General features: G+C 40.4%; 1 protein-coding gene across 2 annotated transcripts in view; it reads left to right on the top strand.

Annotated features, from left to right (window-relative positions):
- SND1 (staphylococcal nuclease and tudor domain containing 1) overlaps positions 1-16,727 on the top strand; it is a 457,598-nt gene that overhangs the window by 265,953 nt on the left and 174,918 nt on the right. For both annotated transcript variants that reach the window (XR_004268168.1, XM_032275661.1), the window contains exon 15: positions 14,610-14,751. Coding sequence is in view for 1 of the 2 variants with exons in the window: in XM_032275661.1 (XP_032131552.1) it covers positions 14,610-14,751 (142 nt within the window). In the remaining variant the exon portion in view is untranslated. The remainder of the gene's footprint in view (positions 1-14,609; positions 14,752-16,727) is intronic.

Below are 16,727 nucleotides of genomic sequence, written 5' to 3'. Positions count from 1 at the left end.
ATGTCTTCTAGAATATACGGGCAGTAGGGAGTCATGATTATTAGTATGGCTGTAATACTAGACTACTGGGGTTCATGTGCCTCCATTGCTTATTACCTTGGCACCTTGGGGAAGTTATTTTTTCTCTCTGTGCCTCAGTTTTCCCGTGGGAAATGGGTATGATAATGGCACTTACCTCATGAGATTGTGGTGTGATTGAATGAATTAATACATGTAAGTGTTTTAAACTGTTGACATAATAAGAGCTCAACAGAGAGCAGTGGTTCACATGCCAGTGTTCATTATATTTTTTTGAGACAGGATCTCAGCTATGTTACCCAGGCTAGAGTGCAGTGGCGCAGTCTCAGATCACTGCAACCTCCCAGGCTCAGGTGATCCTCCTGCGTTAGCCTCCTGAGTAGCTGGGACTATAGGCGTGTGCCACTACGCTCAGCTGTTTTTTGTAGAGATTGGGTTTTTTCCATGTTGCCCATGACAGCCTTGAACTCAGGCTCAAGCACGAGCCACTGCACCCAGCCTGGTGTTCATTATTATTAAATTGCTCAACATTCTGCCTAGCACACAGAAAGTCCACTGTAAATGAGAGCTGTCATTATCATCCTCTGTAATATTTGCATTGCAAACTCTTCATCCAATTCAAGTCCCAAATCCTACTGCTCCCTCTCCTGAGTTCTTTTACTGCCTCTTTATCTCTTTTTTGACATTTAACATATGTCATCTCTGGCTTGTTTTTTAAATGCATTCCTCATGTTGAATCAGTGAATGAATGATCAAACAATAAGTATTTATGGAGAGCTTTTCATATGCCAGGCACAATGCTGAGTGTTGAGAATATATTAAACAAGACAGCTATAGTCTTTACAGAGAAGACACAGTTTGTTACATAATTACAATTGTAATGGAAGTACAGAATCCTGGGAGAGTGTATGCTGATGGCCACAACTTATTCTAAGAGGTCTGAGAAAGTCCTCAAAGTGATTTCAAATGAGGCCCAAAGAAGGAGTTAGCAGAAGATCGTTCAGGGCCAAGGGATAAAATGTATACGTAGGTCCTGAGGTAGAAGGTGGCTTGTGTTCACAATGGAAGACCAGTCAGCATTGCTACAATGTGAGGATAGTAATGGGAGACACAACAATGAATGACTGAATAATTTGGACATTGTAGTTCTTGAAAAGGATTTTGAATTTTATCTGAAGAACAGTGAGAAACCATTGAAATGGGAGTGGAATAATTAGAGTGGCATATGAGTGTGTTGAGAGAGAGAGAGAGAGAGAGTGTGTGTTAGCTAGGTATATATATATTTTTTTCCATTTTGGCTGTTATGTGGAGATAAACTTGAAACAATGATTAGGAGAGAATTTGCAGTGCACCTGATGATTGCTGAATAGTGGCTGGAACTAGGATTGCGGCAGTGGAGGCAGAAAGATAAATGGTGAGATCTGTTTTGGTGTAAGAACTGGTAAAATTGAGTGGTTGATTGGATTGGGGTCAAGGAAAGGAAGTGAAATCAAGTGCCATGCATGATCAATCCAAATGTGTGACACAAATATCTGGTTATGGTGGTGCGCCTTTTCTGATATCGTAAATACTGGCAGAGTAGATTTGCAAAAAGTTAAGAATTTCTGAACATGTTAAAATTGAGGCACTAATGAGCCATTAGTGGCCTCGGCTTCATGCGTGAGTTTAGTACCATAGGACACCTAGATGTGAGTGTATAAAAATTGCCCAGAGAATATTAGGAGAGACGAGTCCCTAGGTCAAGCCGTTTATTTCAAGATTACATATGGATGGGGAGTTTTGAACAAACAGACTTTTAAAAAGTTGCCTCTCAAGCTGCCGGAGATAAATCAGGTGAGTGTAATGTACAAATTCAGAAGAGAGACAGCTTCACAAGGCAAGAATTGAGTCTCCAGCTTCAAGGTCGAGTTGAAAACTATCCAGTGGACAGTGCAGTTACATAAGTTACCGGTAACTATAGAGCAGTTTTTGTGGAATAAAGGAAAGCAGGGGGACAGCAAAAGCCATTTATCTTCCCACCTGAGTTATCAGCATGAACTGTGTCTTATCTCTCTAGTTTTTAGGAGTTTCCTAACAATAGGAAATCCATAAATGTTCATAATGACGGAGTCTGTGTAGTTTTGAATGAGAGGAATCTTGAGAGCATCCATCAGAATGTGTGCACTGATACAGAAATAAATGACAATGATGTGAGATCCTTGACTGAACAAACTAACTTCTGTTATCGTCACCAAGCTGTCTCAGTTCTCTGCTATCACCCATGTACTCTGTGGTACATCATTTTCCACTGATGGACAAGATCCTTAGAGTCTCAATTCTAGAACCCCAATACAATATCCACATGTGGTTACATCATAACAAAACTGTAAAGCCACTGGGTGGGGTAAGATTAATTCTATATTTTCCTTAAGAAGAATTAGAATTCCGGCCGGGCGCGGTGGCTCAAGCCTGTAATCCCAGCACTGTGGGAGGCCGAGGCGGGTGGATCACGAGGTCAAGAGATCGAGACCATCCTGGTCAACAAGGTGAAACCTCGTCTCTACTAAAAATACAAAAATTAGCTGGGCATGGTGGCACGTGCCTGTAATCCCAGCTACTCAGGAGGCTGAGGCAGGAGAATTGCCTGAACCCAGGAGGCGGAGGTTGCGGTGAGCCGAGATCGCGCCATTGCACCCCAGCCTGGGTAACAAGAGCGAAACCCCGTCCAAAAAAAAAAAAAAAAAAAAAAAAAGAAGAATTAGAATTCCCAAATACACCCAAAACACTAACTACATTTCAAACTACTTTAAAGGTATCATTCTGTAAAAGTAGTTTCACTGTTGTTTAAAGTTGTTTTCACGTATTTTTATGCATGCCTGGGTATGCTTTGTTAAATCTATTTCTGAGCCTGTTGGGCTTTTTACAAGTTACTCTCTTTACTAGGAACAAATTTTTATTCTCACATCATTTTAATGTATGGTTTTTGTTTGTTTATTTTCTACCTATTTTCCACACTCGTTTTGAACAGGTAACTGTGACGTCAGGCACACTACCACACCCAGCTAATTAAAAAAAATTTTTTTTGTAGAGATAGGATCTCTATCCTATGCTGATAGGGTCTGCTATGTTGCCAGAGCTGGTTCGGAACTCCTGAGCTCAAGTGATTCTCCCACCTGGGCCTCCCAAAGTGCTGGGAACATAAGCATGAGCCACTGCTCAGCCACATTAAACTCTTATTCCTTAGAAAATGACTTCGTTTGGTGTCATTAGTACCATAAAACACTGTGCTTAAATCTGTTTTTGATGGAATCATGGAGCAAAGTTTACATGCAGCTTCAGGTCAAGCTGTTTCCACATCAGTTTATAGACTTTATTATAGCATCAATAATATTTATTTGTTTCAAAATATGTAGAACAATTATTTATAAGAACTAATTCTCTGTGCTGAATGTTGAATGGTTACACTTCCAAACTAAAGGGACCATTAGTTATCTGACCTTTAATAATTTACAAGTTTATCTCGGCAAAGATAAATCAGCCTTGAATGTTAATAGATTTTTTTCTTCTTCTTTTTTTTTATACAGAGTCTCACTTTATAGTGCAGGCTGGAGTGCAGTGGCGCAGTCTAGGCTCACTGCAACCTCCGCCTCCCATATTCAAATGACTCTCCTGTCTCAGCCTCCTGAGAAGTTGGGATTATAGGTGCCTGCCACCATACCTGGCTAAGTTGTGTGTGTGTGTGTGTGTGTGTGTGTGTGTGTGTGTGTGTGTGTGTGTATTTTTTTTTTTAGCAGAGATGGGGGTTCACCATGTTGGCTAGGCTGCTCTCCAACTCTTGACCTCAAGTGATTTGCCTGCCTCGGCCTCCCAAGTGCTGAGATTACAGGCATGAGCCACCAGGCCCAGCCAATTTTTTCTTTTAAAAACAAAACCTGGCCGGGCGCGGTGGCTCAAGCCTGTAATCCCAGCACTTTGGGAGGCCGAGGCGGGTGGATCACAAGGTCAAGAGATCGAGACCATCCTGGTCAACATGGTGAAACCCCGTCTCTACTAAAAATACAAAAAATTAGCTGGGCATGGTGGTGCGTGCCTGTAATCCCAGCTACTCAGGAGGCCGAGGCAGGAGAATTGCCTGAACCCAGGAGGCGAAGGTTGCGGTGAGCCGAGATCGCGCCATTGCACTCCAGCCTGGGTAACATGAGTGAAACTCCGTCTCAAAAAAAAAAAAAAAAAAAAAAACCTTTTGCATATTTTTCATCTCGTCTCATGTCTTCTCCCCTCCCCTCCCCTCCCCTCTCTTTTGAGACCGTCTGTATCACCCAGGCTGGAGTGCAATGGCATGATCTCAGCTTACTGCAACCTCTGCCTCCCGGGTTCAAGCGATTCTCCTGCCTCAGTCTCTCGAGTAGCTGAGATTACAGGCATGTGCCACCACTCCCGGCTAATTTTTTTTTTCTTTTGTATTTTTAGAAGAGATGGGGTTTCACTGTGTTAGCCAGGATGGTCTCTATCTCCTGACCTCATGATCCACCTGCCTCAGCCTCACAAAGTGCTGGAATTACAGGCATGAGCCACGGTGCCCGGCTGGCATATTTCTCTTTTTTGAAATTTTTTGTCAAAGTTTCTGTTTTTAAATGCATCAAATATAAGTGAATGAAAAGAATAGAAATGATCTGTACTACTAACTCTTCTATTCACCAGAATGTGGGTTTCTTTTTCCATTTCTTTTAAGTATTGCAAGCTCTTTTCAGAATGGGAAGCTTCACTGTGTTGTTCTTAACTATATAGTCAGGTCCTAGATAAGTGTCTAGCACCAAGTAGGTACTTACCAGATATTGTTGGAGGAACTAATGTTGTAAGTTGTTCTACTGGAATTGATTTAATCAACCTCCTATTGTTGGATATTAGGATTGCTTTTGTTTTTTCCTCTCATAAACACGTGTTCCTGTAGATAAATCATAGTCTATAATTATTTTCTTAGAACATGTCCATAGAGTAGAAACCTAGGCCAAAGAATAGCGTATATTTTTTAACAACATCATCCTATAAATCTTTAAGGAGTAAAATGATTGGGTTTTTAATTGAATGCATTTGTTGTTGTTCTTCAAAACATTGACCACCTTCTGTTTTAATTAGTAATAAATTTGTGTCATAATTGTTGCCATTTTTCTCCATGTCAAAAAATCTAGAACTTTCTCTTGTGAATTGTATAATTATCCATTTTTATTAATGCTTTAAAGATGTAAGGCTTTTTAAAGACTAATTAGACATAAAAATAAAACTTTCACTTAAGGTTTATTGAAACTGCACTGGTATGTCTGCAGGCAAAAATGAATGTTCAAAGTCAAGTATTAAAAGTATTTTAGCTGTTTGGCCTTTATAACATTTATTTTGATTTTAAGGTGATTTTTGTGTTACAGATTACTTGCTGACATTTTTTTTCCCTCTATTCTTTTCTGAAGTTGCATTCTTTTCTTGGGTGGGGCACAGTTAAGTGTGACATCAATTTCCTTGCCCCAAGTTCTTGATTTGTCCATGAAATGAAGACTGGTGCTTCATCAGATGTCTTTTATTACATTCTTTACTCTGCACATTTTAATTATCTCTCAAGCCATTTTCTGATTCTATAACAAGTTCTTACCTCTTGCCTGTAGAGACTTTGGAAATGATAAAAATTGATCTAAAACTGTTAAAGAAAAAAAAATAGTATTTTAAACCTGTTATTTTTTAATCCTAGCCTTGTAATTGATGTGCACAGTTGTAGACGGTGGTTGATTTGCTTTATTCCATATTCTCAGTGCCACATACCATGCATAAGCTATGTTTTTAGCCCAATCCCATGTCTCAATTCTGAAAATGTGTAAGATATTTATTGTAGTATTCCTATAAAAATTCATTATCATTCAATTCTTAGAAAAGTAACTCTAGAGTTGTTAAAAGTCTAAATGGCCTTTTTCTCTGATTATCTTTACCAGTTCAAAGTAGAAATGCTACTTTTAACTATTTCAGTTTAATGGTGTATTTGATATAAATTGGATGTTTACAATTTGAGTAAAGTACCTGCTTTTGTAGAATATTTTAGCTGAAAATAATTGGAAGGTATACCTCCCAGTGTGTTAAGCTCTCCTATAAACATTTTCTTCTTACAAATTGGTGTTTCTGAACCACTATCTCTTATTCCTATATTTGAGTAGATACAATTAAGCTTCATACTAAGTTTTCGTCACATCGTTTAGTAAAGCATTCAGTCATATCAAAAATATGCTACATTACTGTACTGATGAATAATGGAAGAAGTTTATGTGTTGATCCAACATATTCAAGAGTAGGATAGTTTTTCTCCTAAATAAAACTACAAAGCCAATTCTCTATTTACTTACTTGACCTCAGGAGAGAGAAGAATTTTCTGTATTAAATAAAAAGAGTTTGTGGGGTTTTTTTGTTTTCTGGTTTTTTTTACAAAAGTGAAGAGAAATAAACTGATAAAGCAGAAGACATGGATTGAGGAAACAATCTGGGAAAGGGTGTGAAAAGAATTGCCAGAGTCTTGGCCAAAGGAAAGCCTAGCAAGCCACCATGCAGAGGCCAGCAGGAGGAGGAAGAGCTCTTAGGAGGAAGAGCTCTTGGGAGGAAGCTCTCTAAATGGAGGGCTGTCATTTACAAAGTCACGATATTATAAACACTGAGTATTGAGATAAAAAATTGTAAGACCAGTGTGTTGAGATATTAGAGTATGGAAAAATGAGGAACAGGGACAGTTTGGGATGAAGTAGGGAGGCAGATGTATTCGTGGAAAGTTTTCTATTCAGCAAGAATTATGAGCCATACCCTTTAGGTAGTTCTGTGGGTTGGCAGCCCTGAGAAGAACATCACCTGGCACATTTGGCACTGCGTTGATGGCTGCCTCTCATCCAAGTTAAAGAAAAAGGATTGAAGACAGGAAGAAAGCAAGCTTATGTGCTTGATACTTTAGCCTAACTAGGTATATTCTTATTTCCGCTCTTTTTACTTGAGGCACAGATACACCATCATCTGCACTTTTTATGCCTAACTTATCTTGCAAAAAAAAAAAAATAGAGTTCTGTAGAATAAGCCAAGGGCATTGTATTTCCTGTTGATGATAAAATGCAGATTTTTACCACTAAAAGGCAATGACTTCATTTCTAAAGGTTAAATTGAATGGTTCTCGCAGCATAATTTCATACGGTTAAATTTGGGAAACTAAAAGTCATTCAATAAGAGACCAATCTCTGAGCTTGTATAGAATTTTTATTTGATTGAGAATTGGGTATTATTTTATTGACATTAAGCCATATCACATGATTTTATTTCAAGGTAGAAAAGAAATGTCAGTAGGCATATGTACTTAGTAGAACTTTTTTCTTTACTTGAACAAAATGTGTCCTCTGTGTGGCCAGTGGAGGATGACCTCATGCTCCATCTGATGCTTTCTTTTAGCTATTGCCCAAGAGTTTGGACTTTCTTAGGCTGCTTTTGGGAAACCAGTAAGACTTTTTCTGTGCTTTTCTAACCCTTTGCTTTCTCATCTACATTTTCTTGTTAAATTTTTAAAGTGCTTCAATACACTAAATAGTATTCAAGGTAGTGATCAAAGTAGTTGATTTAAAACATAATGATGGAGCAGTTAATTTTGAATTTTTCTCGCTGAATTACTTACAGATTAGTTAGGGGAAAAGTTTTCTTGAGTTAAAAATTAAAATATTGTATATTCTTCCTGTGCAGGTTGTTTTCGTGTTGGTATATATTTTTAAAGGTATAATTTATATACAGTAAAATGTTCTCATTTTTAGCATATAATTTTGTGAGTTTTGACAAGTGTGCATTTTGAGAAACATGTATTTATGAACCCATCACCACAGTCAAGATACTAGAACTATTTCATCATCCCCAAAATTTCCTCTGTTCCTTTTAGAGTCAACCTCTAGTCCCTGGCAACCACTCATATATATGTTGTTCTGTTTAACTATACTTTAATCGTTGTGAAAATGTCACACAAGTGCAATCATGTATTTGAGATTCATACATGTTGTTGCCCATGTCACTTTTAGTGTAAAGTAGTATTGCATTGTGTGGTATACTATAGTTTATACCCAGTTGAGGGATATTTAAGTTATTTCCAGTTTTAGTGATTATGAATACATCCAGACCATTATCTTTGCTTTGCTTTATTTTTCTAAAGAATGAGACATGGTCTTTGTCATCCGGGCTGGAGTGCAATGGTGCGCCATCACAGCCCACTCCTTGACCTCTCAGGCTCAAGCTATCCTCCCATGTCAGCCTCCTGAGTAGATGAGACTCCAGGTGTGCACTACCACTCCCAGCTAATTTTTTTGTGAGGCAAGGTCCCACTGTGATGCCCAGGCTGGTCTCGAACTCCCAGGCTCAAGCAATGTTTTTGCGTCAGCCTCCCAAAGTGCAGGGGTTACAGGCATGAGGCTACTGTGCCCGGCCCAGGTCATTTTCTCCGGGTCCCTAATCTATTCCTCTAACATGATTTCACTTTATTTTCTTGGACTGTGGTGATTGTCCAAATGGTGCTTTGCATATTTTTGTTCTAAACACAGAGATGTGTCTTTTCTTCCTAAGCATTTGACAAGTTCTGGTTTCATTTCTCAGTATAGTACATTGTGGAAAGGAAAAAATAAATGACAGGTAGGACCAACCAAATAAAAATATTTGTAGATGTCTGACTTTCTTAGGGCTCCTTAAACTCATAGACGATTTAGTTCCTTGCAAGTTCTATTGGAGGGTCATTGTTTTCTTCTATATGTTGGAATTGTTTTCTTTCATATGTTGGAAATGAAGCTACCTTTGCCCTACGGCTTCCTTCTTCCAGTTGGGCAAGCATATCATTCCTGCCCCCTTTGGAAACTTTGATTAGCCAAGATATTTCCTTTTAATAACTGTAATACTCTGTTGAGGGCATCAACGATTAGAATGCCACATCCTAAGCTCAAGCTTAATGCTCCCACAAATGTCCAAATGTCCTCTTGATTCATGCTTCCAGAACTGGAGCTCAGAGCCTGGGCTGTGGCTTCTCCTGTGTATCAGCACGCTGCAGGCCTGACTGAGGTGCCATACCAACCAAGTAAACAGTGTGAGAATTGTAAACCACAAACAACGCTTAATGATTTTTAAGTTTTTAAGAGACAAGGTCTGTCTGTCACCCAGGCTGGAGTGTTGTAGCATGGTTATGGCTCACTGCAGCCTCGAACTCCTGGGCTGAAACAATCCTCTTGCCTTAGCCTCCCAAGCAGCTGGGACTACAGGCCCATATCACCGTGCTTGGCTAATTTTAAAATTTTTTGTAGCGATGGGGTCTTGCTGTATTGCCCAAACTGGTCTTGAACTTCTGGCCTCAAGTGATCCTCCCACCTCAGCCTCTCAAAGCGCTGGGATTACAGGCATGTGCCACCCTGTCCGATTATCGAAAGATTATTGATGGCCTAGCTTTAGCACCTTTTTTTCTGTTGTAATTTTTTTGTTTGGGGGTTGGTTTGTTTTCGTCAGTGTTTTCTTCTGTGTTCACTTCATTCCTGTTAAACTTACAACTCACTGAAGTTTATGCCCTCCCTGGTCTCTTTAGTACACATCTCACCACAAAGCATAGATAACCAGCCAGAGAAGAGCAGTTTACAACTTCCAGTGCTTTGTGGTAACACAGGAGCTCAAAGGCATTCCCAGAGCATCCTCCCCCTGCAGGGTTCCATGTATTTCAAGAGATCATCATGCTGTACAACTGGCTCTTCATTGAATCATAAACTCATTCTGCGAATTAAAATGGTGCTTGGGGCCATAGGGCCCAAAGTGTGGAAAGGAAGCAGAGTGTGGAGTGATGGGTGATGGTTTTGCCTTGCTGATAGGAGATGTAGTTGTGATTTGTCTTCCACATAGCTGCAAAAGTAATTCTCCTTGTCTGCACAACCCTGAGAAAGATAGATAACCATGGCAATGAATGATCCACCTTAAAATGAGAGACACATTTGCTTCAGTATCCTTAGCAATTAGTTCTGATCGCCACGTTCTTTTTTTTTTTTCCAGTATCTATCCTCTTGTTCACAAGGATTTTGCTGCTTTAGAGTTAACTTTGGTTAGAACCAAAAAGCATTGTGCTCTGGAGTCCTTTACCCTCAGGTCAGCCCTGGTGGGACCAAGCAGTACAGAGAGCTTTCATAGGAAGAAACATCCTGGGTTCGGCAGTCGCGTATATGCTTGTGCCTCCAGGAAGACCGACCCATCAGGGTTGATGGACTTCTTTCTAGTTGTTTCTCAAGTGCTGGTAGAATATACTTCCACAGTAACATAATAAGTTCTGCATATATTTGTTTTTAGTTCTTTTTCCTATGATGTGAATCAAAGAGTGATTGTGATGATGAGAACTAATTCATGATCTCCATTATTAACAATTCCCATTTGAGACTTGCACATGATAATCCTGAGTGGTTAATTGTTAACTAATAGGTTTAGTCTATTCCCATTTCCCTGTGCTATTTTGTGTGCTGCGATGTTTGCCTCTCACCAGCCCTTTCTAGTTTCATGCCTACTATTTGGTGATTTTCATTGGAGAAATCACGGGAATCACTTTGCAGACATGTAGTGCACTCTGACAGCCTGAATGCCTGTTTTAGCATTCACAGAAATTGTGATTTCTATAGTTCTGCTCCTGTAGGAAGCAGGTGACCTGGCTGTTTGGGGTGATTCTCTTTCAGAGATTTCTATCCTGTGCCTGCTGTACAAGGATTCTGCTTCCTCTGCCCTCCCACCTGTCCACCCAACTCTCCTACTCTCCCAAGCCCGGGAATTCATCATACTAAATTATTTTAAACATGTATTTGTATACACAGCAAGGTGCATTGTAGAGATAAGTTGCAATCTAACTGCTAAAGGGGATATCTTACAGCCATAGAGAGATGTACTCGCATTTGGAAGAGATTTGGCCTGACAAGCCAGAAGTCAGGGCAGAGTGAGAGTGTATAATTAAGGTGTTTTTATAACCTTTGCTTCTCTGCTTCTCTCTAAGGATCATCCTGCCATTCTGGAGGGTCATTCAAAACCCTATTCCTTTAAGTTTGAGATATAGATATTAACATCCTTTGAAATGAAGTCACCCTAGGCACATTTGTTGCATCATTACTTTCTCAATTTCAAGGTGCATTGAGGAGGCAGAAACATTCCTTAAAGAGATGCCATCCACAATAGCAGGTTAAATGTAGCTAATGTAATCTTAAATTAGCCTTCCTAAGAATACAGGAACATACTTACGTATAGTTTGTTGTAGAGCACAGGTAGTGTGAAAACTACCAGTGCAACAACAAGAAAAGATTTCTCTTGTCAGAAACCCAGTTGCTTCCTGATTATTTACACCAGTGGAGGGGAATATTGGTATAGATTACAGAAAACCATAGCTAATTTATTTACTTGAATTCTCAAAGGTGTGAACCAACATAGTGGCAGAAAACTGGCAAATAGAATCCCAGACCTTATGTAAATAAGCCACAGCAATGAAAACTGAGATTGAAAGCCTTAGCATATGTAGATATCTAAGCAGAAATATTTGATATTACCTTGAAACGAACATTCTGTGTAACAAGTCCCATTGTTGTTATCCCTAAATGTAAGGTCTCTAATCGTTATTTACATATATGGTTTGGTGTTGGTTTTGTTTTTTGTCATCGTCGTTGTTTTTTGACACGAACTTTTACTCTTGTTCCCCAGGCTGGAGTGCAATGGCATGATCTCGGTTCACTGCAACCTCCACCTCCCAGATTCAAGCGATTCTCCTGCCTCAGCCTCCTTCAAGTAGCTGTGATTATAGGCACACACCACTATGCCCGGCTAATTTTTCTATTTTTAATAGAGATTGGATTTCACCATGTTGTCCAGGCTGGTCTCGAACTCCTGACCACAGATGATCCACCTGCCTTCACCTCCCAAAGTGCTGGGATTACAGGCATGAACCGTGGCACCTGGCAGGGGTTTTTTTGTTGTTGTTTTTTCTTTTGTTTGTTGTTGTTTTAAGAGAGAACGTCTCTGTCTCCCCAGCTCTTTTTAGCCCTGGAAACGTGTCTAAGAGACGGAAGCACATTGCCACTTACACTCTCTCTTTGGAAGGCAAATTACTTAACTGAATTCAGTCGGTTCTACAATGGTATAATCAGAATTCCTAAAATAAATAATTTCCATGACTAAATTACCAGGGAGGATTTATAGCTACATCACCTGAGGAAACTTGCCAGTCTTCCTAACCAGTGTTTTCATTTGAGCCACTGAAACAAATATGATTTCAAGAATATTTGTATTGGAAAAGAACATGCTGAGCAAAAAAGTGCCTGAGATGACGAGGAAAGACAGACACCATTGTGTGGCTGTGACTGAGATTTGAAAGTGCAAACATCTTTGGGTGCTTACAATCCATTTAATTGACTTTATAAGAACTTAATATTCTGTCAGCTTGGATGAATGTCCATCTTTCCTCTTAATGACTGGTCCAGAAGCGTATCACCTCATCTAAGCCTTTGGAATACTTGCCTCAAGAATATGGGAAGCTCCATGTTCTCACCTTGTAATTTTTGTTTAGAAATAAACGTGGCTGATTCTGATGGGCTTTTAAATTTTGCTGTATGCCTTTAATTGTCATAGATGGCTTTCACTTCTGATCTTTGCCATAATCGATGACATGTCATCCTTTTGGCTCTCTTCCCATGTGTCATTTCTGGGATAGAGCTGTTGAGTTGTGCATTGAGACTTAGGAGAAGGCAGGAACATGTATTGATTTTTATGACATGGGTAGCAGTAAGGTCCCTTTGAGTCGCCTTGATTATTATCAGTCCGAGTAGGTTTCTCTCGTTATAAACTAGGTAAGAATTTAGAAAAAAAGGAAGAGAGTGTGCTGCAACCTCCTTGTTAGTTTAAACTTGAAAGGCATGCCTGTGTGTGTGCTATTGTTATTCTTCCAAGCATTTTTTTCCATACTTACATCCAAAGGATAGTAGTGATGAGCAGAAGTCTATTTCTGAAAAACATAGTTTGCTCTGATCTTGAGGAAAAAGGCCTTCTCTTCTGAGATGTTAGGTTGCCTCATGATTTGCGATAATCAATTTGATAATTGTTGTTGACTTTCTGGTTCAGCTCGTGAATAATATCCCAGAGTTAGACTAGTATGGCACAAGGATTTTAATCAAGTAGTGCTTTCTTTCGCATGGAGCATTTATCTTGCTTGACTGTTCTGGACTTCTGCCAGCTGCCAGACAGGCATTTTTCATGCTGCATATGTGTAGTAGAATGTGATGCTTAAGTGTTCAATGGGGAAGTCTCCAACCCACTAAAGCTCATGGTTACCTTGCCTTTTACCACTGTGCTGTTAGAGACACTGAGAGTGGATTGCTGTCTCTCTTTTTCTCTAAGAATATGTTTGATGGGAAGGATGAATCTTATTACTGTAAATATTGTTTTCATCCCAGCCTACCTCACTACTTCTGAATGAGAGGAGCCCCTTTGGCTGCTCTGAAAACTCTTGAAATATTTGATGGCTGGTCACATTTTCATTATCTAATGTGCATTAATTTAAATAAAATAGCTCTGTTGCTAGAAGAGTCAAAAAGGAAGAGCTCGGATGGGTGCAGACTGCTTGTGTCACAGAAGTCAGGAAAGTGTGCAGAACTTGGTGTCCTCAGAGGGGGTTTTCATTTTGCTGGCTGGGCTGAAAACCTAAAATTCTAACATCCGGTGACTATTCCCCCAGCATGTGCAATGTGATATTTTGATGCTCACTTACCCTATCATCTGTTTAATTAGCTTGAGAGACTAGAAGGATTTGAAGACCCTTAGCTTTTATGTGGCTGAAAGTTCTGCGATTCAGAATGTCCATGATTTGGCACTCTGGAGGATAGAATGCACAGACTTTGTGTTGATGCATGAGAAAAAGTTTTTAAAGTGCTATTCCGTTTCACGTGTTCTTAGTGTTTCTGTAATTACTCATGCTGACGTGAAGTGGTGTTTGTCTCCATGGACCACATCCTGCTGTTACACATCTCCCTGGGTAGGAGCAATATGCCCCAGGTATCATCTCATCCCCAAAATGCACAGAGAGCAGCAGTTGCTGTGCTAGTGCCTGGAGCTCTTCTCAAGGTGAAGAAACAGTGAGCTCTGAATCTTACATAACCTATTTAAGACTGAAGATAAACTACTTTTGGCTTCCTGGGATAGGGTTATGGGGACCCTGTGACATAGCCTAGGCATTGTTTTTTTAAAATTAATATTAATGGTTGAATAGAAGGTTAGTACCTCAATTTTATGTTAAAGGAAGATGAGCTCTTCTTGCCCCAGGGAAGTCTGGTGTGAAAGTCTCATTTTCCAAGCACCCTTTTAACTGAGTATTTAAGTCAATGAGAATGTTCTGGAAACTGTTGATTAATTATATTTCTTCTGTTGAGGCCTCATGGGTATCTTGTCTATGTCTTGATTTCAGAAATGTCTATAAATAGGGTTGTCTGCTTAGCTTCCTGTGGTCTGCCAAACTTTTTGTCCTAGACTAGAAAGAAACGATGGGTTTGATCACCTTCTAGTTACACTTTTCTTCTTTCCTCCTTCAGGACACCCAAAAAGCAAAGCAGTTCCTACCTTTTCTTCAGCGGGCAGGTCGTTCTGAAGCTGTGGTGGAATACGTCTTCAGTGGTTCTCGTCTCAAGCTCTATTTGCCAAAGGAAACTTGCCTTATTACCTTCTTGCTTGCAGGTAAGTCTTACGTGTCACATGTTACTCTGAGCTCAGAAGTCACCCCTGGAGGCCACATGCCCTCCTTTCCCCTGTGTTCTAGATAGGCCCTAGAGCTCACCAGCCTGCTTTTCCTCTCTGGTTGGGATATGCAAACACAGTTTCTAGATTGGATCCTCCTGTCGCTGCAGACCCAGCACTGTACCCTCTTTCTGCTCACCCAGCGTGCATCCTCTTTTTGCTCCTAGTTTCTACCAAGCACAGGATGCAGGAGTAGAACAACTTGAAAGCACGCAGCCCTTATAGAGCTAGAGTAAAGGAAATTCCAGACTTAGGAAAATACCAGCAATGGAATTCTCAGAGCTGGCATTCCTTACCTGCTTGAAACAGACCACCCCTGCCATTTTAGTTGCGGGGAGGCCTCCGAGGAGCCAAGACACCGTGCCCCTGCATTTACCGAGGCAGTGCCATTTGTCTCTTTTTTATTCTTTTCAAATGCCGTTAAAATCCCAGCCCTTTATGAAACCCCAGCTATGACGTTGCTTTCACACGCTCTTCCCACATCCCTAGTATTTCTTGTTGTGCTAAGGTTGACGTACTGAGGCAAGCGATGCTCCTTTCTTTGCTGACTTAATGTGCGTCTCTTTTATCCTGTCTTTTCTGGTAGCTTAATATTTCACAAGCCAGAAGGCTATGTATAAACTGTGCTCTTTGAGCAATTTACATTTATGCATTCAAGGAACAAACTGCTTCATTTCTTTGCTGCTGGCAAATAATAGTTATTTATTTCCAGTTGGTGCTTCACAGAGACTGCAGTCTTTGAGGGAAAGCTGTCATTTTATTTCCACCACCCCCCACCATGCCCGCCCAGCTACCCCTGCACACACAAACATTCATTCACTTGCAAAAGACATATCCCGCCGTGGTCCCCAGATGCATGTGGTCCCCAGCTTTCCTTTTTTGTTACTGTCCTGTTGTCTCAACACTTCTTACGTTGGTTGAATTCTTGAATAGAATTTGCTATGGGGAAAGAGAAACGGGAGCCATGCTTGCCGTCTCCTGCCAGATCGCCTTGGCCTTCTTTTCCTAGAAGGCACAGGTAGTTTCTTGTCTAGATAAGGATCTCCCTCAGGCCCCAACTAAACGGATTGAGTTGTGTGAGATAAATCTCTCCCTGAACACATGACTGTGGAGCTCACTGCTGCTGCTTGGCTGTCACTTCTCATTGCAGCTCTTGTGCATACTCCTGTGAACTTGATCATTGCACAGTTCTGCAGGCCTTCTGAAGGGACTCATTGAAATGTGACTCCAAGCCCAGGGCAGCTATGCAAAAGAATAGATGCAGAAAATTGATACCTTATTGGTGGGCTGTGCTTTTATTTTTGCTAATGTGAGTTGTGGTAAACTGAGGGGCGCTGTGGCAGTGTGTGAGAGCGTCCTTTTATGCAGCTATTTGTGCCTTTTTACTAAGGTTTCTACACCCGTGAAGTTTCTTGGCAGTGAACTTTTTGCGAGAGAATTGGAGGCACGGGCATATCCAGGTTTATTGCACTTCACAGGTTTGCATTGTTTTGATAAATAGGAGGATTGTGGCAACACTGTGTTAAGCAAGTATGTCAGTGCCATTTCTCCAGCAGCATGTGGCTGTCATATTTTGGTACTTTTCGTATTTCAAACTTTATTAGTAGTAGTAGTACATCTGTTGTGGTGATCTCTGACCAGTGACCTTGGCTGTTATTATTGCAATTGTTTTGGGTCGTCATGAACCACAGCCCTAAGGTGGTAAACTTAATTGATAAATGTTATATGTGTTCTGATTGCTCCACCCACTGAATGATAAAACCAAACAAAGCTGGGTGCAGTGGTGTTTGCCTGTAGTCCCAACTACTCAGTAGGCTGAGGTGGGAGGGTCACTTGAGCCCAGGAGTTACAGACCAGCTCAGGCAACATAATGAGACCCTATCTCAAAATAGAAAAGTAATCAAAACAGCCTTATT

The sequence above is a fragment of the Sapajus apella genome, unplaced genomic scaffold (assembly GCF_009761245.1).
Source record: "Sapajus apella isolate SASKATOON/1434 unplaced genomic scaffold, GSC_monkey_1.0 scaffold7, whole genome shotgun sequence".
NCBI classification, from domain to species: Eukaryota; Metazoa; Chordata; class Mammalia; order Primates; family Cebidae; genus Sapajus; species Sapajus apella.
This window is presented reverse-complemented; position numbering and strand designations above follow the sequence as displayed.